This window comes from Electrona antarctica (assembly GCF_951216825.1).
Source record: "Electrona antarctica genome assembly, chromosome: 16".
In the NCBI taxonomy this organism is placed as follows: Eukaryota; Metazoa; Chordata; class Actinopteri; order Myctophiformes; family Myctophidae; genus Electrona; species Electrona antarctica.
In genome coordinates this window covers 10,346,724-10,372,978 of record NC_136797.1, presented here as the reverse complement: position 1 = coordinate 10,372,978, position 26,255 = coordinate 10,346,724, and the positions used below count along the sequence as shown (strand labels likewise).

Here is a 26,255-nt window from a genome sequence, read left to right as displayed (position 1 = left end):
AATGAGTGTCATTGTGGGGGTACTTAATGAAAAGGTTTGGGCCGTTTGGCTGATGTATACCTAAAAAATAAGGCATACAGGAGGCAGGGGTTCCGAAATGGGCTCCTGATCACTGCTGTGTACAACAAACCAAGCGTCTCTCACTCCTGACATCGTCAGTGTGCGCCGTTGTTGTCATACAGACAGAGAGAGTGTATTTTAGCAGTAGCACTGTTAGCACAGCAGCCGGGGAGAGAGAGACACACCGTGGGAGATGACCGGGGAACCCTTCTGATCCGATCGTCATACTTCATTAATATTTGACACATTTTTGTGTGTTTTAGTCAAGCCGAATATAATTCTCCACAAAGGACACGTTTTACGGAACAAGGAGGTAAATAAAGTATGTGCTGCTGCTGGACGGTGGTTACTGGTTAGCCTGCCGCATCGCTCGGTGTAAACAATCACCCTTGTGTTGTTATTAGCCTTTTAGCTAGTTAGCTAATAAGCTAACGCTCGGATCGAGCCTGGCTGATAATGATCAATTACAAATCTCTGTATTAAAGTGTCCCGTTTTTATTATTCGTTTGTTTTCGGATTTGAAGAGTCCAAAGAATACGAGTCTTTTGTCGTCTTTCCTCTCACGATTCGGTCTAACGTTATGTAAACGTAAATATTGCTGGGGTATATAAGTTCAATCAATACACCTCTGTTTTATTGTTGTTACTGTTCAATTTCCCCCCGAAGATTAGCAGTCAACTGTGTTTAAAATAGTCTTCAGGACAGCACAGTGTTGTTTTAATTTCAGGGATATTAATGACCATTATTACAGTAAAATCCTCAGTGTCCTCAAATCATCCTCAAATCAATTGACTGTAAGGGTCCTTGCTTTGTTTAGCTTGAGACAGAGACACCAAAAGGTCCACATTGTATACCCCACAGCCAGCAGCTCATAATACATACAACCTGATTTTGAACAAGACTGTAAATACAATTTGCAATTTAGGCATTTAGCTGAGCGATTTACATACAGTAAGCGAGAACAACACATGGTAATACATCAAATTACATAGAAAATAGTCATCAAAAATCACAAGTAAGCAAGGAACCTAACATCCGTCTAACAGACTGTACAATGAAACTATGAGTATGCGCTATAGAGTGCTATGTCTACATAACATGCTGTCTAAATTACATACGTTGAGCCTTTGCATATGCCTGTAAGGTCGGCGATATACAGTACATTTAGCTCTGGTCCATAGCCTTCTACTGCTTCTACGATTCTGCCCTGCAGTAGGGCAGATTAATCGTAGAAGCAGTAGAAGGCTATGGACCAGAGCTAAATGTACTGTACTACTGTACTACAGTACATTCATATCAATGGAATACAAATGGATACACATTGACACTGGGTAATGTTTTTACTGTGCATAAAATGTCATTTTAGATTTGAGCATTGGCTATTCAAAAATAGCAGATCTACAAGCTCACAGCGTGTCACTTCGTGCCACGCTGCGAGCTTGTACATCTGCTATTTGTGAACATTTTAGAAAGATCTCGAAAGTGTTTGAAATATGGTGAATCATTTTGAATTCTGAAAAAGATTCGAGAAATACCGATTTGTAGAATCGACCTCGGGTCTTAGTCGGTTCAATATCTATTTGAAAGTATTAATTATTTTACTTTCGTCATGTTTGTTTCTCTCACACCTTCCCATCCCTCAGAGGATCCATGTCTTCTGCGGCAGACACTGTGGAGAATGCTTCCATCATTTCAGACAGCTTGGGTCATGACGGGAATCGATTATGGATCGGGAACATCGACCCTAAAATCACGGAGTAAGTTTATTTATCTCTTTGGCATGTATGTTGCATCATGTTTGTTTTTTGTTTCCCCCCCCCAAAAATGATGTTTTAAGGAATTCAACATAAACAAGGTTGAACCAGGGCAGAACAAGGCAGAAAGAGCCTGCTGGTTAGTCAGTCAGGGACCAATCAGAAGGCTGACAAATTGGTGAATTGTATTTGTTTCGCGTCACTCTAACATGGCGTTTATGACATTTATGAATGTCATATTATTATTTTTCAACTAAACCACTTTCAACCTAGTGTCCCTTTTTTGGGCATGTTAACATGCCCAAAAAAATAACATACGGTTCCTATGGTAACGCCCCACCGTTCCAACTATGGGATTGCGAATATAACACAGTGCAAAGTAGTTGAAAGGAGGATTTTCAAACCTCCATAAGTCGTACTCCAAGATCGCTGTCCCTGGTGGATCTTCTGCCATCGGACTTTTGTACCGCGATGCTGCCGCCTTGTAAAAGCTTCTGTCGAAAGGTAAACAGTGTGTGCTTGTTCCAATGTGTAGCAAGTGTGTGTGTGTGGGGGGTGGGGCAAACTCCGTCTTTTAAAGTGAACGCGTATGGTGTTTATGCTAACACCTAGCTGCAATTATAGAGTTAAAATAATCAAAACTTTTGACAATTTGTCACCATGTATATTGTGGACTGTCTATTTTCTCTATTGATTGTACAACGAAGTATATACTATAACAGATCAAATAATTGTTACATCAAATTGAATTATTTGAACAGGATTACTTTGGCTGACTGTAAAACATGCATCAGAGCTGATTAGAAGTCTCTTGTGAATCTGAGAGAATTTGATCAATACATTTTAATAGTTAATCCTAGTATGAACTAGCATGATAGACCTGTATGCTTACGATTGGAAGCTTTCAGAATTCAGCTAATAAGTGTAGGTTACATGAAAAGGCACAATTAGTTGAGTACACAGCATCCAGGATTGATTGATTACTTAAAATTAGAGATGTCCCGATACTGTATCGGAAAAGTATCGGTATCGGCCCATATGGCGAATATGCCAGTCTAACCACCGATCCGACACAGGGGTAAGGGGGTGGCACTATGGCAGGTAAATAAAATGTTGGGGCATGTGGAGTTTGCTTTCGAGTTGCCCAAACTGCAAGTGCACATTTGAGTGAGGAGTCTGCTATAAACACAACATGAGATATATAGCTAGATGGCTATAAACACAACACGAGATCACAACACTGGCATCGGAATTCGGTATCGGCTAACACAGAAATTGTGGTATCGGGATCGGATCGGAAATGAAAAAAGTGTATCAGAACATCCCTACTTAAAATGTTTGATAACATTACAGCAGTACAGTAAAGGATGACACAAAAGGCCCAGAGGGGCTTGAAAAGGATCTAGAAAGATCAGTAATGATGAGATAATCCAAGATAACACAATAAATGAAAAAAATGAATAAAATGCAAAAAAAAAAGAAACATTCCTGAAAGATCCAACGCATTATGCAAGCAATGCTATAGAAGTCACACACACAGCTAATGGAATGAATAACGAGGCTAGTGTTTGAATGTAGCAGCAACAAGTGTTTGATTCGCTTTAAGGAAGCCCCTGTTATGAACCTCGGACCGTGTTTTTTACCTCGTCTGGCTCTGCCTTATACAGAGGCAGTACATTGTGCGTACTTGCATGATTGATGAACTCTGTGTGTATGTGTGTGTGTGTGTGTGTGTGTGTGTGAGGCTGAGACTTAGCAGACAGGGCTGGGTGTGTGAAAGAAAGGCAGTGAGGCGTGGAGACCTGCTCTGCTGAGGGGCAGCCATCATTCCTCACTCACCTGCCCTGTTTACGCTCCTTCTGTCAACCTGGAGGGGGGGGGGGGGGTTGTGCTTGTTTGTGCACACACGTGTGTGTGTGTATGTGTTAACCCGTTTAAATCATTTAGGCCTGACGCCGAAATAAGAAAAACGTTCGCTCTGAAAGAATATATATTCAAAGTTTTTTTTGCCGCATTTTTACGATTTTTCAAAAATAGCAGTTCTACAAGCTCGTAGCGCGCTATGAGCTTGTAGATCTGCTATTTTTCAATAGGTAAAGTATAACATAATGCTTAGTTAAAACACCAAAAGGGGTTCCCGTCCAGAATGGGTTAAACACTTAATGCCCTGGGTTTATACTTATTTTAGAAAAAAATAATAAATGAAAAAAGGGGGTTTTGGAAACGACATCCATAAAAACGACAAACAACAACACATAACTTTCGCCTGTAATGATGACATTCCCAAAATGGGGACACCCACGTTAAAGTGGTTAAGCACTTCGTAGCATTGACTTTACACATGCCCGTGTGTGTGTGCGTTGGGGTGTGTGTGTGTGTGACGCATGAATGTTTTGACTTTGCGTCAATGTAGGCAACTTTTTCTAATGTGTATGACTGTATTTGCAGTGCACATCGTAGCATTGACTTTACACATGCCCGTGCGTGTGTGTGTCCTCTCATATGATGTGATGTAGAGAAGGTAGGAGGTAATGGGGGGGGGGGGGGTGTGTTTGTGTGCCCATGTGGGGGGGGGATGTGCCCGTGGGGGGAGGTAATGGGGGGGTGCCCGTGGGGGGAGGTAATGTTGGGGGGGGGAGGTGTGCCCGTGGGGGGAGGTAATGTTGGGGGGGGGAGGTGTGCCCGTGGGGGTGGCTGCTGGAGAATGTATGGGCTTCAGCTCTGGTGGGCGTCTAGACAGGCGTTTCCTTCCCCTCTGCCTGCTCTGCTTCTCTTTAAATAGCCCAGCGCTAACACCGTATGGAGGGAAAACAAGAGAAATGCCCGTGGCCCCTGCTGCTGATTGGGAAGATTAATTAGCTCACGGACAGCATAGGCTTTGCTCCTTGTGTTTGTCCTAGCGTGGCCAAATGACTCGAAAAAGAAATGCCAATGTTCAATCAAAACCGAGATGAATTAAAAGGGAATGGCACCAGAATGTCTTAACCCGTTTTGGGGCGGGAAGCGCCGGGAACCCCTTTTTGGTGTTTTAACCCATCTGGACGTTGCCCCCCTTTTGGGGTTCTGTATAGTGTACAGTATTCAAAAATGTGATGCTGCTATATAAATATTTGAAGTTTTCCAGAAAACTTAAGGTCAGTATTGAGTAGCCGTTTTTTTTAGAATCGGCCTCAGTCCAAATTGGGTTAAAGGTATGATTTTATTTGTATCTTGTATTCATATCGTTAAAGCAACAACAGATTTGCTTGTTGTTAAAGATGCCCATACATATACAATAGTTTTAATACTGTAATACATTAACAAAAATTAACTGTTTTAGGATACTTTGGCCAAAGTATTGTTTTGGAGGTGGCCTCTTCTGTGCCTTCCGTATGAGCGGAACAATGGTCATTAAAATGTAATGAGATAAGAAGGCTATGTTGAACTTTATGTACGCGTGCGTGACGGACGCTGTGAAAGTGATGGATATATATTTGTTACAGCAGCTGTTATTCTGTCATGTACCAGGCAGCCTCTCTTTTCTCTCAACACACATTATCACAACAGGCAACCATAACCATCTGTCAATTTCTCTCTTGAACTTCTACAGTAAGTAAAATAACGAGGATGATGGTAGGCCCCTGAGACTCGTACATCATCATCAGTTGAACTTTTATTTTCATTTAGAGGATAGCCCCTTGAGATGCATCATCTCGTTTTAGAGGGGGTCCCCTCCATCAGCAGCAAAGAGACAGATTCAGGGGAGGGGGGGGGGGGGGGGTCCAGACTACCATGACATATTTGCAGTGCAATTGGATCAAAAATACTTTCTCTATTTATGCTCTACTTACTTGAAAAGGTAAATCTGCAGACCCCCATGCTCAGAATTAAATCAACAGTATGTATATGTTCAGTGAAGGTGATTTTGTGTACTAGTGAATTAATTAGTGGTTAGTGCTTGTTACTTGGAAACGTAGAGAAATATAATAAACCATCGGTTGTGCTGTTGGAAAGGCTACAAGAGAGCACATACTGTACAGGCACACCACACTGTGAATAGTGAATTACGAGTGTGGCATTTTATTATTTGAATACATTTTTATCCCACGATTTTGTAACCCATTGTTCACCCATGTGTCAATTATCTAATGTGATCCTGGGCTCTACACACCCTCCACCAACCTAGTCCCCATATATGGGGGACATGGGGAGAGCAACGGACTTGAACTCATGCTTCCTTCATGCCTGAGTGTCCAAGTTGCTCCTTTACACCTGACAGGGGGGAGTTTCCCCCTGGTTGGACGTAGTGCGTGGAAGGAACACGTTATTCCAACCAGTTCCTTTCCCCTCCATCAGGCTGGCCAGGGGGAGGCAGTTTAGAGACCAGGATTACTGCATATTTTTTGTGAGGGTACCTACCCTAGGGGACACGGGGAGAACATGCAAACTCCACACAGAAAGGCAGAGTGTGGCATTTTTTACAGCATTGTAATGTCCTGTCCCTTCTTAATTAAATAATTATTAATTATTTACTCTAGGCGAGAACGTCAATTTCTTGCACCCTTTTCCTCTCTAGTCCTGTGGTTCCCAAAGTGGGGTCCGAGGACCCCCAGGGGGTCCTTGAGGGAGTTCCAGGGGGTCCCCAGCTAAATGATAGTTTGGAACCAAATGGACCCTTATGGGTGTGTAACTCTGAGAGTGTACAAATGGAACTAAGTTCCATTTGTTAAGAGAGTTAAATTAACATTGACTTTACAATACAAATTGGGGTCTCAGAGATAGAAATGCCTAATTAGCCTAATTCAGGTCACACCGGGGGGGCCTTGAAATGATTTTATTTTTAGAAAATCACTGCTAGAGCTGTCAAAATCTTCTCTTATGGGGGTCCCTGGCATATCTTTTCAAATGGGGGTCCGCGGGCTAATGAGTGTCAATTTGAGGGTCCTTGACATGAAAAAGCTTGGGAACCAGTCCACTGCTCTATAGTGTCCCACAGGCCTGCCTTCTCTGTACCAAACTGCTCTATAGTGTCCCACAGGCCTGCCTTCTCTCTACCAAACGGCTCTATAGTGTCCCACAGGCCTGCCTTCTCTGTACCAAACTGCTCTATAGTGTCCCACAGGCCTGCCTTCTCTCTACCAAACTGCTCTATAGTGTCCCACAGGCCTGCCTTCTCTGTACCAAACTGCTCTATAGTGTCCCACAGGCCTGCCTTCTCTGTACCAAACGGCTCTATAGTGTCCCACAGGCCTGCCTTCTCTGTACCAAACTGCTCTATAGTGTCCCACAGGCCTGCCTTCTCTGTACCAAACTGCTCTATAGTGTCCCACAGGCCTGCCTTCTCTGTACCAAACTTCTCTATAGTGTCCCACAGGCCTTCCTTCTCTGTACCAAACGGCTCTATAGTGTCCCACAGGCCTGCCTTCTCTGTACCAAACGGCTCTATAGTGTCCCACAGGCCTGCCTTCTCTGTACCAAACTGCTCTATAGTGTCCCACAGGCCTGCCTTCTCTGTACCAAACTGGGGCCGGGATCCCATTCCGTCCCCCTCTTCTCAATGTGTCTTCCTCTGACCTCCTCCTGTGTCTCTCCAACTTTTGCACTTCCCTTTGTTTCTTCTCACCTCCCCTCTTCCTCCTCCTCCTCTGTGTCCTCCCTTTCCTTCACCTCTCGCCTTGCCCTCGGCGTCCCTTCACTGCACGGTACCCCCCGTCCCACCTCCTCCCCTTCCTCCCTTCTCTTCCTCCGGAGCCTTTTACAGCCCCCCGGAGGAGACCATTGTGGACCAGCTTGCTATAGAGACCACTGGCGTCTTGACGTCAATATCGGTAGAGGGTGCTAAGTCCACTGGTTCATGTACTTTTTTATTTGCATTGTAATCCCCATAGGGAGATTTTTAGATCGCCTGATATATAAGAACTGTGTTTGAAAAGTAAACATGTCATCCCGGGCCGTTTCACTCCTCGTAGGGATATGAAGAGTCAACTGACTGAGAGAAAACGCTATTGTCACTCCTGCGCAATTAGTTACATTTTCGCTAGAAACAGACTGTATCAAATATGACTGACTGACAGTCGTAAACGATATAGACACCTCCCTGACAATAACGCAGAGACAGTTTGTTTATTTTTGGACCACAGTGCTCATATGAGAGGATTTTAAGATGACCCCGTGTTATTCTCCATAGAGAAATTACTTCCGTGAACCAGGGGATGAGCGAGTGATGTCAGGACTTCGGCGCTCTATCCAGAAGTGTTCTTTTTTTTATCAGACATTAAAATCTCTACAAATACGTGAACTTGAGCAACAATAGGAAATCTACAAGCTCAATACGCATTCATGCAATTCCATTTTTGAAAGGTTTTGATGGATGCATCATTTCTGATTTGAATGTTAAAATAATGGACCACATCGACCTGACTCTTGTGTGGTTTTCACATTTTAGGTGAGACATAAATAGACCATGCAGTTTCTCAATATTGATTTGTTTCATTCAAGTTTAAAAGTTGTTAGGAATCGGATTATTTAGCTTCCATGCAGTATAGGGGAGGCGTACATTGTGATGCAATGGCGCTAGTGACGAATCGGACAATTATCTCGAACCGGTAGTTGGAACTTTGATGCAGGTGATGCAAAAAAAACAGTAGCAGGTAGCTATCCACAATTCTGATCGATGGAAATCCAAAAAAAAGTTGATTTGAGCTGGTACCATGCATGCACGGATTGCACACGCATACACACAATTCCTCAATCTTCTACCCAGCAGGCCTCAGTTTAGTCCCATACACCAGTGTTGTTTTTGGCAGAAATCTTTCGGCTTGTAGCCGATCTACAAGCTCACAGCGCATCGCGCTGCGACGCGTTGTGAGCTTGTAGATCGGCTATTTTCAGCATGCAACCAAGTGTAAAATGACTTGTCCACTAGTTTTTATTTGTTGACGAATTTGTCAGTATATTTAGTCTTATAGTTTTAGTTTCCATGTAGTTTTCGTCAGTGAAAAAAGGTAGTCAACGAACATTTTTCGTCTTAGTTTTAGTCGACACTGCCATACACGGTCCATGGGGGGGGGGGGCCTTGCAGGAAGAGGCTGCCTTCACATGATGGGTGTTGTCTGGGAAAGGGAGAAACTCTCTTCTTGGACTGAAGTCCTCTGGGGAGCTGTTGACTGGGGGGAAGACATCCATACAGCCCCCACACACCTCACCCCCATATCCCACATCCGATCCCATTCACACATACAAATGCTAGCTCACACATTAACGTCATTAACCCATTTAGACCGTACGACGCGTGGGAACGTCCTAACTAATCCAACTGTCCTAGCGCGTTTTCATTGATATCAAACGAGAGAAAAATATTCCGATTCCATACTCCTTGTTCTTCGCGCACGTGCAAGATGGATATACTAAGCTCTTCATTTCTGACTTCTGACCTGCCTCTCGTTCAAAATATGAACGCGAGGGATTATTCAGCGATTTTTTTTTATCGTACCGATAGCGAGGTACGATACCTCGCTATCTCAAAAATATGTCTCCCGGTTTTTGTCCGGAACGGAAGGGGTAAAAGCGGCCATATCTTCCCGGCACCCCGAGCTTCTATTTTGAAAGAAGTCCCGGCGCTGATTGTGTTAAAACACATCCATGGTCACTCAACTGGGGCGTGCCGTGCACGACACACACACACACACACACACACACAGAGAAAGCTTTCCAGGATTAAAAATAACCGTTTGTTTCAGCAACGGAACAATAAAAAAGGCTGCAGCCAAAATGTCTCTGGAACTCTTATACAAGCACCTGAGGGTCATGCTCAGGCCTGCCCTGTCACAGGGTCAAGTAGAGAAGTTATCCATTTTACCTAACCTGAAAAAAAAAAGTAAATTGGCAATTTTCTTAATAATGTATATTGTATATATATTGGGTTCATAATTTCTCTTGATAAAGTGCACCTCATAAAAGCATATTCCACCTGCCGTACTGTACATAAGTGCGATACTGTGGAGCTTTAAGCTCGCTTATTTCATAGACATTTTCCGCAACACACCAGCTATCAATCAGACTGGGTTTTCATCTGACACATCCATATGACTCCACAGTCGCAGGTCTAAGCTTTCTCATCCATAGCCCAGATGACAGATGTTTACAGTAGCGATACTTAAGGATGTGGACGTAGCAGGTGACCCTGAACTCATTGCCCGGCGGGCGGGCCGGCCGGCCCCACCTCCAGCAACAGACTTTCTCATGGGCGTATTGTGGTGTGCTGATCAGTAACACACATGCACACGTGAGCTCTCTCCGACAACACATTGCATATTCTTCCACTGAGCGCATGATCCGTGTTCAGTAGCAGCGTGGCGCTCGGCAGCTGTAGCCAGTCAGTCAGTCACTTGTTTGTGCTGGAGGACGGACGGACGGACGGACTAATGCTTCCTCTGTTTTATTCCCTCATTGTCCTGCTACTGTATCCTCTGTATTGTCTCAATGAGAGATTTACTGTCGGCCGGCCTGCAAGCCGGCCGTCCTGCAGCTAACAAGGTGTTGGGGGGAGAAAGCTGGCATTCTCATTAGGCCTCCTGCTACAGCTGACTGCCTGCAGACATTCTCATTAGGCCTCCTGCTACAGCTGACTGCCCTGCAGACATTCTCATTAGGCCTCCTGCTACAGCTGACTGCCCTGTAGACATTCTCATTAGGCCTCCTGCTACAGCTGACTGCCCTCTCATTAGGCCTACTGCTGCAGCTGCCTGCCCTGCAGACATTCTCATTAGGCCTCCTGCTACAGCTGACTGCCCTCTCATTAGGCCTCCTGCTGCAGCTGACTGCCTGCCCTGCAGACATTCTCATTAGGCCTACTGCTACAGCTGACTGCCCTGCAGACATTCTCATTAGGCCTACTGCTACAGCTGACTGCCCTGCAGACATTCTCATTAGGCCTCCTGCTACAGCTGACTGCCTGCAGACATTCTCATTAGGCCTCCTGCTGCAGCTGACTGCCTGCCCTGCAGACATTCTCATTAGGCCTCCTGCTGCAGCTGAATGCCTGCAGACATTCTCATTAGGCCTCCTGCTGCAGCTGACTGCCTGCCCTGCAGACATTCTCATTAGGCCTCCTGCTGCAGCTGAATGCCTGCAGACATTCTCATTAGGCCTCCTGCTACAGCTGACTGCCCTGCAGACATTCTCATTAGGCCTCCTGCTACAGCTGACTGCCCTGCAGACATTCTCATTAGGCCTCCTGCTACAGCTGACTGCCCTGCAGACATTCTCATTAGGCCTCCTGCTACAGCTGACTGCCTGCAGACATTCTTATTAGGCCTCCTGCTACAGCTGACTGCCCTGCAGACATTCTCATTAGGCCTCCTGCTACAGCTGACTGCCTGCAGACATTCTCATTAGGTCTCCTGCTGCAGCTGACTGCCTGCCCTGCAGACATTCTCATTAGGCCTCCTGCTGCAGCTGACTGCCTGCCCTGCAGACATTCTCATTAGGTCTCCTGCTGCAGCTGACTGCCCTGCAGACATTCTCATTAGGCCTCCTGCTGCAGCTGACTGCCTGCCCTGCAGACATTCTCATTAGGCCTCCTGCTACAGCTGACTGCCCTGCAGACATTCTCATTAGGCCTCCTGCTACAGCTGACTGCCTGCAGACATTCTCATTAGGCCTCCTGCTGCAGCTGACTGCCTGCAGACATTCTCATTAGGCCTCCTGCTGCAGCTGACTGCCCTGCAGAGTGCAGACATTCTCATTAGGCCTCCTGCTGCAGCTGACTGCCTGCAGACATTCTCATTAGGCCTCCTGCTGCAGCTGACTGCCCTGCAGAGTGCAGACATTCTCATTAGGCCTCCTGCTGCAGCTGACTGCCTGCAGACATTCTCATTAGGCCTCCTGCTACAGCTAACTGCCTGCAGACATTCTCATTAGGCCTCCTGCTACAGCTAACTGCCTGCAGACATTCTCATTAGGCCTACTGGTGCAGTTGACTGCCCTGCAGACATTCTCATTAGGCCTCCTGCTACAGCTGACTGCCTGCAGACATTCTCATGGAGGCAAAAACAGATAATTCTGGGGGATTTCTTGACATGAAATAGTTTGAGAGCCACTGACATAGAAACGTAGGATTTTCAGAAAACTGTCATGATTTAGAAGACATTTGTGGAATCGAACTTAGGTCTAAATGTGTTAAAAATAACCTTGACCCTCTTTTTTGTGTGTCCCCTCTCCCTCCGTCTCTCTGTCCCGTCCCGTCCTCCACCCAGATACCACCTGGTGAAGCTGCTGGAGAGGTTCGGCAGCGTGAAACAGTTTGACTTTCTGTTCCATAAGTCTGGGCCTATGGAGGGACAGCCTCGGGGCTACTGCTTCGTCAACTTCCACACCAGAGAGGTACGTACTACCTTAGATACTACTGCTTCGTCAACTTCCACACCAGAGAGGTACGTACTACCTTAGATATAGACAGAGTTATGGTCACATTATGGTCACAGGGTATGGTCACATATTATGTCACATATTATGGTCACAGGGTATGGTCACATATTATGGTCACATATTATGGTCACATATTATGGTCACAGGGTATGGTCACATATTATGGTCACATATTATGGTCACATGGTATGGTCACAGGGTATGGTCACAGGGTATGGTCACAGGGTATGGTCACATATTATGGTCACAGGGTATGGTCACATATTATGGTCACATATTATGGTCACAGGGTATGGTCACATATTATGGTCACATATTATGGTCACAGGGTATGGTCACATATTATGGTCACAGGGTATGGTCACATATTATGGTCACAGGGTATGGTCACATATTATGGTCACAGGGTATGGTCACGGTATGGTCACATATTATGGTCACATATTATGGTCACAGGGTATGGTCACATATTATGGTCACAGGGTATGTTCACATATTATGGTCACATGGTATGGTCACATATTATGGTCACAGGGTATGGTCACATATTATGTTAATAACTCAAATTTCCCCCGGGAGTTGAATTTCAATCTTTTAGTACATGTAATGTTATTAGACACCTTTAGAAACATATTGGTGAAGAAATGTCTTGGTAACGATTTAGTTCCCATGATTGGTCAAATACCTGATAAAATGCCCTTGAATGAAATGTATAGTTCCACGAAATATGTCCTCATACTGTATGCTCTAAAAGTGTGTGGGGGGGTGGGGGGGGGGATATTTTTCATTTGTCAAACGCTTACACAGAGGAAGTGTGTGTTTATCACAGACACACTCGGCACACACACTGCAGTAAATGATCATCATTTGTAATGGCTGCAGCCAGTCTCTTATCTCTCTCACGCTCTGTCTCTAAGTAAAGCCATCCATCATCAGTTATTGTCGCCTTTTGCTATCCCCTCCAGCATTGTAAAGACTTAATGATTTAACCCATTCAGGCCTGACGTCGAAATAAAAAAAAAAAGTTTTCTAAATCATGACAATTTTCGGAAAGATTTGAGGCACATTTTAACGATTTTTCAAAAATAGCAGACCTACAAGTTCATAGCGCGCCACTCGGTGGCGCGCTATGAGCTTGTAGATCTGCTATTTTTCAATAGCTAAATTATAACAATGTTTAAAACACCAAAAGGGGTTCCCGCCCAAAACTGGTTAATGGTTAATGTGGTTAAACGCTAACGTGACATGGATGCGTTCCAGGTCTCAATGGATTAATGACACTAGACTGCAATCATCCTGGCTGATTTTACGATTGTTATTCAAATGAAGCATGTGTGTTTGTCTCTGTCTGTCTGTCTGTCTATATAGGAGGCAGAGAGGGCTATCCGGTGTCTAAATGGGAAGCTAGCTTTATCCAAGAAGTTGGTGGTGCGCTGGGCACACGCTCAGGTAAAGGTGAGTGTCAAAGGCAACAGTCATAAATACGGCAAGTGGTGTGTACAGGACAGGTCCAGGGACGTGTAGAGAGTGTTAGAGAGAGAGGCAGGGGGCTGAAATCCTTTAAGAGGGCACTTTTGGACAAAAAATAGCAGATCTACAAGAGCTTGTAGATCAGCTATTTTCGGGGTGCAACCTATAGCACTCTTTTAGCTATAGTGGAGATGCGGTGTAACAACATGGATTTCTAAACAAAATTTGTTCAATGCAAAATGCTGCGTTCAAGTTCAGGAGACAATTCTCCTGAATGCTGCCTTCCGGTATGGCATGGCATGGAAAGGAAAGGAGTGTCATTTGCATTTCTTTCTGAAGTTGGGTGAAGTTGGGTGATCTGAAGTTGGGTGAAATGAATGAAGTGACATTTTGTTTGTCATGGTATCTCACCAGCTAACAGGACAGTAGTCGGTCAGAGGTACAGTGCACTTATTCGGATACGAGCGGCCAAACCCATGTCTCTTTGACAATAGACAGCTAGCGTGCTGGTCAAGGGTGAAGGGATATCCTGTATAGGGACAAATCACACCCAGCACTCAAGCACTCGCACGTGCACTGCACACACACACACACACACACACACAGAAAGGCTAGGTCAAGGTCAATGCAGCTGCCTCAAAGACAACACACAGTACAATAAATCAGATCAATAACAGTCATTTTGGTGTGTTAAGCATTATGTTATGCTTTAGCTATTGAAAAATAGCAGATCTACAAGCTCGTAGTGCGGCACCGAGTGCCGCGCTATGAACTTGTAGGTCTGCTATTTTTGAAAAATCGTGAAAATGTGCCTCAAATCTTTGAATATATATTCTTTCAGAGTTTCAGTTTTTAACTCAAATCTTTAGGTCCCTGGAACAACATATTTTCAGAAGGGGTCGGCGGCATATTACATATAATTTCTGGGGTCCTTGACATGAAATATTGAGAACCACTGAAACACTGAAACATGAGGTTTTTCAGAAAATAAATACATTTTTTTAATTTTTTTAATTTCGACGTCAGGCCTAAATGGTTTAACCTGGCGTACTCTTCCAATGTCTCCTCAGGCCTGAGGAAGGTCTCACGACAGAAACATTTCATTGCTCTTTAGTAAAGTATTCTCTTGAACCTGCCAAGTGGCCGTGTTATGCGCTGGTCTAATCTGTCCAGAGATTCGTCCTATATCTATTGTCTGCTATACGCACCTGCTTGGAAAAGGAACTGGCTGTGCGGAAGTCTTTCTTTTCACTATATCATATTATATATAGCGAGGAATACATCCCCAATCTTTAATTATGCCTCATTTGACCATTACATTGTTTTTGAACTCCTATGTCATTCACTAGTGTCCGTTGGGTATTTTTTGTACCCTCCGCTCTAACCTGCATGCGAATATGCAAGTCCAAGAATGTCAAATGATGGAATGTTGGCTGTGAGGTTTTCATTGTTCTTGTTCCTTGAAACCAGGCTATGCATCTTTGATGCCACTGCAAAATAAATCACATTTTAGTTTTGTAGTTTATACTTTTGTGACGGGCATGATTTATGTTCATGAAACATTTGTGCACACGCACACACACACATACACACACATACACACACACACACACACACACAGGCTAGGAGCCTAGTATAAACACTATATATTACATCTATTTCAGACTAAAAGCTTGGGCAAGCTTTTAAAAGTACAAACAGCAACGTTGGGGACAGATAATTATAAATGTATAACTTAAATATGTGTATATATAAATGTCTTAAATATGTGTTTTAGGGAGTGGTGTCAGATGTCACAGAGAGAGCACTATGCTAAAATGACTGAACCAGCGTTCTAACCACCATAGCCGTAACGTAATTGACACTTCATGGTGTATTTATTTACCATCTAGCACAACTGCTAGGAAGTTCCTCAGTTCCTTCTCCTCTCCTGTGTGTTTGTTGCGTGCGTGCGTGTGCGCACACACACACACACACACACACACACACACACACACTTTATAATCATTGTGCCAAAACATAGGCTTTGTTCAGATACAATGTATCTGTTTTAATGTTGGTTGATATATTTCATATGTGCATTCCAGCTACATAGCTTTAGAAGTGGGTGGAAGGGAGAACTAGGGAAGTGTCCTGGAGGGTGGAAACCTCATTGTTTTAGACCTATTCTTCTTGGACATACATATATTAGACTTCTCTTTTTAGACTGTACTTGTATGTAAAGATGTGTCTGTGTGTGTGTGCTACTCTCATACTTTTGTCTGACTCCTTATGTGGGTCAAAGGAAATCATTTTATAATCATCTCAATTTAAACAAATCGTAAACCCATCCTTATTTTCGGCATGTTTTTTTAAGGCAAAAAATATCGGGGTGCGATGTAAATGTGATCATTATTGTCACAATATCAATTTTGAGGTATTTGGTAATGCCAAAGAATTGGCCCGATCAGTCAATATCCAGAAATGACATTGCTGAATTCAGCGATTGACCAATCAAGAGTCGAGCATTAATTTCAACCAAGCCGTTGTATAATAATAAAATATCTTAACTTTTTTCTCTTTGTGTTTTCTTTCCCCCTTATCCTCCACAGATTGTTAGCAGCATGCTGTGTTGGCTGGTGGTGGTGCCGAGGTTTGGAAGGATGTTTTAGAGAAGAATGAATGCAGCCACGGGTTATTGATCCTCTGGCTGCCCCCCCCCCCCCCCTTGAGCTTGTGATTTGTAAGATGCCATGGTGGAAAAAGTACTCAATTGTTTCTCTTAAGTAAAAGTACCAATACTGCAAGTATTGGTACTTTTACTGTACTTTTTCCTCCAAAAAAAAGTACCAATACTGCAAGTGAGGTCGGGGTTCGATCCCCGGCCGGGTCATACCAAAGACTCTAAAAATGGGACCCAGTGCCTCCCTGCTTGACACTCAGCATCAAGGGTTGGATTGGGGGTAAGTCCCTGCGACATACTAGCGTCATGTCCAGGGGGTGTACTTGTACATCAAGCTGCCTCACGCTACAGAAACAGGAGATAGGCTCCTGCCCTATGGGCCTCATGGCTCGGCAAGGCTACTTACTACCAATACTGCAAGTAAAAGTACAGAATTGAAAATGTACTTGAGTAAAAGTACAAAAGTATCAGCATCAAAATGTACTTAAAGTACTAAATGTAAAAGTATTCATATTGCCATGCGTCGCATTGTGAGCTTGTAGATCGGCTCTTTTCAAATGGCCGAAATGTATAGGGTTTAAGTGGTTAATGTATGTTTTCTAATCAAAATTAAAATCGCCACAGTAAGGCCTCACTCACACCTTTCGATCTAGCATACAACATTGATGCATGCTTGTTGTATGAATGTTGTGAGTGTCATGGCCGCCCCAATGCATTTCCAATGGAAGTCACATGGTTTGTAGTCCACATTTTGAACTACAAGCTGTTGTATGGCTTTCGGCTGTGTTTCGACTGCCCCCCTCCCCCTCATACAACACAAATGTTGTGTCAAACCATGTGACTCCCATTGGAAATGCATTGGGGCAAGATGTATCACACCCTTTGTATACAACAAGCATACATCAGTCTGTTGCGAAGGTGTGAGTGAGGCCTAACTAGTAACTAAAGTTTTCAAATAATTGTAGTGGAGTAAAAGTACAAATTTTGGTTCCGAGATGTAGTGGAGTAGAAGTAAAAGTACTGGAAATTGGAAATACTCAAGTAAAGTACAAATGCCTCAAAATTGTACTTAAGTAAAAGTACTTAAGTCAAAGTACTTAATTACTTTCCACCACTGGTAAGATGGATCACAACAAAAAAACAAAGGACATTCCCCTGGTGGCCTGTCTTGTTTGATCCAGAAGTATACCCTGGCTAGAAGTGGAGCTTAACCCAAGCTAACTTCACCCTGGGGGTGACTTTGTGACTCGATTGGAGTCTGTGCTAAAACCTATACTTGAATTCTTGAGCGCCAGCTTGGGGCTGAGCATGCTTTTGGCCAACACAATATTTTAATATACATATTTAATAATATGTAATTGTCTGTTGTTATTTCTATGTTTTAACGGGGTGGCATTTCAACCGTGTGGGGAGGAAAGCTGCAGTTCATTCTCCAGATAAATACTTGCCCTTGTTCCTTTTGATCTGGTAGAATTATAAACGTCTGATTCTTTGTTACCTTGCTTTTGTTTGTCTCCCTCCCTCTGCTTTTCTCCTCTCCTTCGTCTTGCTTGCTTTGTGTGTGTGTGTGTGTGTGTGTGTGTGTGTGTGTGTGTGTGTGTGTGTGTGTGTGTGTGTGTGTGTGTGTGTGTGTGTGTGTGTGTGTGTGTGTGTGTGTGTGTGTGTGTGTGTGTGTGTGTGTGTGTGTGTGTGTGTGTGTGTGTGTGTGTGTGTGTGTCATTTCCATCTATTCCTCTACATGTCTCCTGTCTGTCTGTATTGGGGCCTTGTTGTCTCTCTGCCTGGCCATTCTGTGTGTCTTCAGAGGTTCGAAGGAGGTTTTCGTAATGACAAGACCATGCCTCAGAGCCTGGAGCCATCGAGCAGCACTGCAGCAGAGGAGGGGCCTGTGACCACCAACCACCTTAGGTTGGTGTTGCCCACGCGCACACACACACGCACCCACACACACAGGTGCACGCATATATTTGTATTAATATATTTGTAAGGACTTCAAAGTTTTAGGACAGTAATTTTTTGAGTGAGTTAAACCGCTAGAACAAAACACTGTGGGGAGTTAATGCAACATTACGAAAGACAATGTCTACCTAAAAATAAATAAAATAATCGATTTATACCGTTAAACCCACTGCTCACGCTCGGGAGTTGCATGCCTTCACATGGCACACCTCAGGAAAGGCTCCACACTTCACTTAATGTAAACTTCAAAACCACTCTCCCCCGCACAGCACAAGAGGGGAAAGAGAGGAAAAGGTGAAACATAAACACACTATTTCCCTTTTTCCCTGATGCCCTTCTCCTGACTTTCTCTCTCTCTTCCCAATCCTCCCCTGTCAGCCCTTTTCTTTCTAATTTACTACCTCATACACTCGCCATTTTGCCTGCACTGTAACGTCTCCCTCGCTTTTCTGCCTTTTACTTTAAAACAAAGGTTTTCCTTCCACAGTTTTCCCCCGCAGTGCAACTGGTAATCTATAATGTCTAATTCTGACCACTCTCACCCCACCCGAGGGGGGAAAATGTCCTGTCCTTTTCGTTTCACAACGAGGGAAACTATATAATTTTGTCCCTCTCTCCAGTCCGTACACTCTCCCCACATATTGTCTCCTCGCAAGCCATTTGTCACCGTCAGCAGCACTTGTGTTGCAACCCTCCTGTGTTTATTGCCGTTGCCAACGCCTCCTCTATTCCCTCCTCCTCCTTCCAGTACGAGTGCTAAGATCCGTGCCATCGAGGCCAAGCTGCAGATGATGGACGATAACCCAGACGATGAGTACGCCGGACCCTCGCCCTACGTCTATAACAAACCTCCAGAAAGGAAACGCTGGGAGCCATACTCCAGAGGACACCACCACAACAGCAACCGGAGCCGGCCCTTCCGCAACTATCGAAGATGACCCCCCTCCTTCCTCCCTCTCCCTCTCTCTCTCTCTCTCTGGATATCCTCAGCTACTCCAATCCCACCACACACACACACACACTCGCTCACCATCTTTGTTGACAATACAATGTAAATCATGAACGATAAGAGTGAAAGCTTAAATGGTCAGCACTGCAGTCTGTGTTTTTTTAGATTCACTGCATATTTCTTCTTCACAGAAAAGTACATGAATGTTTTTTTTTACATATTTGTTGCAGTAAGGTGAGATGTTATTTTAGACTCCAGTCGGCACCCATTATCCATCAGTCAAGATGCAAGGGAAGAATATGGTTAGTGGCTCCTGAACCTGCAGCGTCATACCCACAATGCTTTGCACAAAAGGCCAGAGCCGAGCGGCACTGAGCTAAATTCAGGTATAAAGCAAAAGAAATGGCTGTGTTTTATGCATTTGGTTAGATCAGTGGTCCTCAAAGTGGGGTCCTGGGGACCAGCCAGGGGTCCTTGAAGGAGTTCCAGGGGGTCCCCAGCTAAATAATGGTTTGGAACCAAATGGACCCTTATGGGTCTAACTCTTGAGAGTGTACAAATGGAGTTTTTCACAATATAAATTGGGGGTCCCAGAGATACAAATGGCATTAAATGGGTGTCTGTAGTCTATAATGCATGTCAAACTGGGGGTCCTTGAAATAAAACTGGTTGAGAATCACTGCTAGAGCCGTAAAAATATTTTATGGCGGTGGGGGTCCCTGGCATATCTCTTCAAATGGGGGTCCGCGGGCTAAAGAATGTCAATTTGGTGGTCCTTGACATGAAAAGGTTTGGGAACCGCTGGGTTAGATATGGTTATGTTTAGGTATGGTTTGTTGTGGTTAAGTTCAGTTGACGAATCTGGGAGGGTAGTTAAATCCGACTCCAGGAATCACGTGAATTTTAGAAACTGGGTTCCAGCAGGTTTTAAATTGTCCAGCAGCCAGATGGAGCTGGCAAAGAGGCCCTCCCACATCCTTACCCAGGCCATAATCACACTAAACCCGCCTAAATTTAACCTGCTGGGAAACTCTAAAGGGGAAGAACGAGGTCTCCTTTGTACCTATGAATCTGTATATAGTGCCCAAACCACCCAAGAAAATAATATCAAGCTGCTAAACTTCAACCTAAATTCAGTCTGTAGTAGTACAGGGTGATATGAATAATGAATTCAGATATATTCAATATCATTTTGTTGGAGATAAAATGAGGCAAACATCGTAAATATCAAATATGTATTGGTGAACATAATGCACATTGTTATGCAGGCGATTGAGTCATTTAAAACACATGGACTGTTTTTTTCAGTTTGAGCTACTGTATATCTGCCTATTGTGAACTAGTGTGGCACTAGCTAGCTAGCTAGCTTACTGATGCTACTTTGTCGGGTGTCTCCCAGAGTAGGACCTGTGCAGTCAGCCTACCAACCACACCATGCTCTTGTTACGTTTAACTAGTACTGGTTCAGGAGCCACAACCTAAAATATACTTTGAAAAAGAGAGGGTTTTTTTTCTCTCTTCCTTTTTTAAAGGAGAACTTCACCCATTGTCAACCTATCGTCATATAATTGGTCCTTTTGAGATGGCACAATTTCTGTCTACTTGGTCTGTGTCTCAGAGTAGGTCTGGACTGTTCAGTAGGGCTGTGGTCTGGACTGTTCAGTAGGGCTGTGGTCTGGACTGTTCAGTAGGGGCTGAGTGGTCTGGACTGTTCAGTAGGGGCTGAGTGGTCTGGACTGTTCAGTAGGGCTGTGGTCTGGACTGTTCAGTAGGGGCTGAGTGGTCTGGACTGTTCAGTAGGGCTGTGTGGTCTGGACTGTTCAGTAGGGCTGTGGTCTGGACTGTTCAGTAGGGCTGTGGTCTGGACTGTTCAGTAGGGGCTGAGTGGTCTGGACTGTTCAGTAGGGGCTGAGTGGTCTGGACTGTTCAGTAGGGCTGTGGTCTGGACTGTTCAGTAGGGGCTGAGTGGTCTGGACTGTTCAGTAGGGGCTGTGGTCTGGACTGTTCAGTAGGGCTGTGGTCTGGACTGTTCAGTAGGGCTGAGTGGTCTGGACTGTTCAGTAGGGCTGTGGTCTGGACTGTTCAGTAGGGGCTGAGTGGTCTGGACTGTTCAGTAGGGCTGTGGTCTGGACTGTTCAGTAGGGGCTGAGTGGTCTGGACTGTTCAGTAGGGCTGTGGTCTGGACTGTTCAGTAGGGGCTGAGTGGTCTGGACTGTTCAGTAGGGGCTGAGTGGTCTGGACTGTTCAGTAGGGCTGTGGTCTGGACTGTTCAGTAGGGCTGTGGTCTGGACTGTTCAGTATAGGCTGTGGTCTGGACTGTTCAGTAGGGCTGTGGTCTGGACTGTTCAGTAGGGCTGAGTGGTCTGGACTGTTCAGTATAGGCTGTGGTCTGGACTGTTCAGTAGGGCTGTGGTCTGGACTGTTCAGTATAGGCTGTGGTCTGGACTGTTCAGTATAGGCTGTGGTCTGGACTGTTCAGTATAGGCTGTGGTCTGGACTGTTCAGTAGGGCTGTGGTCTGGACTGTTCAGTAGGGGCTGAGTGGTCTGGACTGTTCAGTAGGGCTGTGGTCTGGACTGTTCAGTAGGGCTGAGTGGTCTGGACTGTTCAGTATAGGCTGTGGTCTGGACTGTTCAGTAGGGCTGTGGTCTGGACTGTTCAGTATAGGCTGTGGTCTGGACTGTTCAGTATAGGCTGTGGTCTGGACTGTTCAGTATAGGCTGTGGTCTGGACTGTTCAGTAGGGCTGTGGTCTGGACTGTTCAGTAGGGGCTGAGTGGTCTGGACTGTTCAGTAGGGGCTGAGTGGTCTGGACTGTTCAGTAGGGCTGTGGTCTGGACTGTTCAGTAGGGCTGTGGTCTGGACTGTTCAGTAGGGGCTGTGTGGTCTGGGACTGTTCAGTATAGGCTGTGGTCTGGACTGTTCAGTAGGGCTGAGTGGTCTGGACTGTTCAGTATAGGCTGTGGTCTGGACTGTTCAGTAGGGGCTGAGTGGTCTGGACTGTTCAGTAGGGCTGTGGTCTGGACTGTTCAGTAGGGGCTGAGTGGTCTGGACTGTTCAGTAGGGCTGTGGTCTGGACTGTTCAGTAGGGCTGTGGTCTGGACTGTTCAGTAGGGCTGTGGTCTGGACTGTTCAGTAGGGCTGTGGTCTGGACTGTTCAGTAGGGGCTGAGTGGTCTGGACTGTTCAGTAGGGCTGTGGTCTGGACTGTTCAGTAGGGCTGTGGTCTGGACTGTTCAGTAGGGCTGTGGTCTGGACTGTTCAGTATAGGCTGAGTGGTCTGGACTGTTCAGTAGGGCTGTGGTCTGGACTGTTCAGTAGGGCTGTGGTCTGGACTGTTCAGTAGGGCTGTGGTCTGGACTGTTCAGTATAGGCTGTGGTCTGGACTGTTCAGTAGGGCTGTGGTCTGGGACTGTTCAGAAACCTACCAAGAGTTACAAGGATGCCTTCCTCCAAAAAGCACAACATCAAACTGGGCTTCGTGTCAGCATGATTTGTGAAGGCTTCAGCGTACGCGTTGACTGACCCAACCTGCTGTCAATGGAGTCATCGGATGACGCCCACCAAGGAAAAGGACGTTGGTGTTGCAGTATAGCCACACCAAAGGGTTTGGTCGTATACATGCAATTAGAGGAGTAGAATCCATTAACTTTGCGGACATTGAAAAACCTAACATGTTAGGAAGAAGGTCTGTAAAAAAAATTAAAAAAAAAACCTATAAGAGAAACGGGACAGATTTGACCGTTCCAAAACAAGATTTCAAACGTATGTTATGAAACAAGAACAATGTCTTCTATTTCAGCATGTAAACTTTCCAGGAAGAGTAAGTTTATCATTAGGCCTGGATTCTCCACAGATTAAGTCATTCTGAACGGAATGGTTCTGAACTGATGAGATGCTGCGTCCTGCGTGTCCAGCGGGATGTTGTCCGGGCAGGGAGTCAGTGCGAAACGGATGTTGGCCATGGGGAATCTTTCCGAGGCCCATGCCCAAGTCTTGTTGGCGATTGTATCCAATGTTCTTTGGGATGTAGTTTGCTCCTGGTCTGGGCCGAATGCGAGCACGACCTGTGACGTCCATATACGGAGTTGCTAACTGGGAGAGGATGCTGGCGGCTTGAAAGAACGAAGCGTCCAGGTGACCGTCGATCTCGATCGCGCGGCTGGTTATGGTAGGGAGGCTAATTCAGTTCACATCACCTATTATGATGGTAGGTACATTTGGAGCGATAGACCAGGGTACGTGTAGGTTGACAGGAGATTGGATGTGGGAGGAGCCTCCGGGCGTCAGGTCCCGTCGAGGGAGGTGCCGCAGCTCTCACGATGGTGTTCTCACCGGCGTTCTTGCAGTGTCTAGACGGAGTTGGTTGAGGGGTGTATTAGGAGGGGGGGGGGGGGGGGGGGGCCTATGGCCAAAGAAGCCAGTCTGGGCGATGTGAGCCTTGGTTACATCAATGGTTTCGTCTGTTAGATCGTTGTTGAGGTCGGCCCGTGCTATGTGGCAGGCTGTGAACCACCGGGCTTCCGGGTGGTTGCATCTAATGTTGTTGAGGATGGCCGGCCGTGAGGGAGTTAATCTTAACGCGATAGTGAATTTCCAAAATAGAATAGCATTGGGTTAGCCATACGCGGGAGGTCTCTTGGAGCCTCTGGGCCGTTACAAGGCCGGCGGTACGGGGCGTGACGGATTGTGTAATCACCTCTAGTCGCGAGTAGTAGTCGCTGGGGAGGACATTATAGTGGTTGAATCTGGCTATGATACCTACGCGGTGTGCGACCTTGAGGAGAGAGGCCAGCGTATCGCAGGACGCTGCGGAGTTGGCGGAAATTGTGCCATCTTATCCCATTCTGGGCGGGAACCCCTTTTGGTGTTTTAAGCATGTTATGCTTTAGCTATTGAAAAATAGCAGATCTACAAGCTCATAGCGTGGCACCGAGTGTCGCGCTATGAGCTTGTAGGTCTGCTATTTTTGAAAAATCGTGAAAATGTTGCCCAAATGTTTGACTATTCTTTCAGAGCAAATTTAACTCAAATCTTTGCTTCTGGGAGGTCCCTGGAACAACATATTTTCAGATGGGGGTCGGCGGGCCATTACATATATTTTTTGGGGTCCTTGACATGAAAATGTTTCAGAACGACTGACATAGAAACATGGGTTTTTCAGAAAACTTTTAGGCTTTAGAAGACATTTTTTTAGAATCGTCCTCGGGTCTAAATGGGTTATTATGAGAGGTCAAATGATATGAAGATGAGGTTGAAAACGGGTGACGTGCTGCATGCCTTCAGGACTGTCCAGTTGCGTTCAAATGTACAGAGCATAATGTACAGTACATAGATACAGTATTTACTAGGTTGTGTTCTTTCACATTATGCAGTGCTTGTCTATTAATCAGGACGTAAACAATAATGAACCTGTACTTGAAGTTAATGTCCTGATGTTGTGAAAGAGTTGAACGTGCAGTTACAGATTTTACATGACATTATAGCAACTCAGAGATACATATTCTTTATGTTCTTCCTTGTGTGTGCATATTTCTCTCATCTTCACCGAGGGGATTTTTTTGTGATCCGGGTTTTTATACAACTCCAACCAAACTCTTTTTACTGGCCCGCTGTGCGTTTTTGATATTTACCTCACCCAAGAACTCTTGCTTTTTATTTTCGTTTTTATTTTTGATTATTATTTAAATTAAATAAATAGGAGTTTGTATGCCACACCTGTGCTGTTTTGTCAATTTTGTCACTTAACATTAACGGGGTTTTTTTTAAGAAGGGGGGAAAAAAGTGTTCAACGCAACTAATTGACAGCACTGCACCTTTGTCTTATCGCTGTGCTTTTGGAGACGGTGCACCTGAAGACCAAGACACTTTCCACTACAATTGTAAATCTACAGCACTGGTTCTCAACGTGTTGTCCAAAGGGGTCCTTGAGGGGTTTGAAGGGGTCCCCATCAGCTAAATGACTGATTGGAACCAAGTGGACCCTTACAGGTCTGTAACTCTTGAGTGGTTGTTTCCAGTTAAACTGCAGATGTTACTATGTGTATGAATGGGGATAGAAATACAATTTCTATGGGTGGTGCATGGCCTAATGCAGTGGTTCCCAAAGTGGGGTCCAGGGACCCCCCGGGGTCCTTGAGGGAGTTCCAGGGGGTCCCCAGCTAAATGGTAGTTTGGAACCAAATGGACCCTTATGGGTATGTAACTAGAGTGTACAAATTGAACCAAATGGAGTTAAATTAACATTGATTTCACAATATAAATTGGGGTCACAGAGATAGAAATGCCATTAAATGCGGGTCTAGACCAATGCGGGTCAAAATTAAATGGTTTGAGAATCACTGCAGCTCTAGCCATAAAATCTTCTCTTATGGGGGGTCCCTGGCATATCTCTTCAAATGGGGGTCCGTGGGCTAATTTGTGTAAATTTGGGGGTCCTTGACATGACAAAGTTTGGGAACCACTGGCCCCATGCATGTCAAACTGGGGCCCTTGAAATTTAACAAAGGTTTATTGGGAGGCAATTCAACTACTGTCAAATTCTCACTAACACTCGTTAACACTGGGAAAAATGTGACTGTGCTGTAGTTCAGCGGTTCCCAAAAATGTTCATGTCAAGGACCCCCAAATTGAAGAGATTTGCCAGGGACCCCCATAAGAGAAGATTTCTACGCCTGTAGCAGTGATTCTCAACCCGTTTAATTTCAAGGACCCCCATTTTAACATGCATTATAGGCTACAGACCCCCATTCAATGCCATTTCTATCTCTGGGACCCCCAATTTATATTGTGAAATCAATGTTAATTTAACTCAGAGTGTACAAAGGGAATAGAGTGTTCAATTTGTACACTCTCAGAGATACAGACCCATAAGGGTCCATTTGGTTCCCCATGGCATATCTTTTCAAATGGGGGTCCGCGGGCTAAAGTTTGGAAACCATGCACTGTATTAGATAACTGATTTCAAAACCATGCAGTCCAGTAAATAAAGTAGGCT

The 26,255-nt window shown here is 45.0% G+C and overlaps 1 protein-coding gene and 1 long non-coding RNA gene across 2 annotated transcripts; both read left to right on the top strand.

Moving 5' to 3' along the window:
- Nucleotides 1–138: 138 nt before the first annotated feature.
- Nucleotides 139–19,946, top strand: rbm18 (RNA binding motif protein 18). Its single transcript, XM_079524991.1, has 6 exons — nt 139–373; nt 1,704–1,817; nt 12,050–12,176; nt 13,590–13,670; nt 18,158–18,261; nt 19,061–19,946. Exons 2-6 carry the CDS (start codon nt 1,711–1,713, stop codon nt 19,248–19,250), a joined length of 609 nt encoding a protein of 202 aa, XP_079381117.1. The 5' UTR covers nt 139–373; nt 1,704–1,710; the 3' UTR covers nt 19,251–19,946.
- A 2,467-nt stretch (nt 19,947–22,413) lies between these two features.
- On the top strand, nt 22,414–24,975 carry LOC306939754. Its single transcript, XR_013791920.1, has 2 exons — nt 22,414–24,138; nt 24,210–24,975. It is a non-coding gene; the product is annotated as an uncharacterized lncRNA (long non-coding RNA).
- The last annotated feature ends 1,280 nt before the right edge of the window (nt 24,976–26,255 follow it).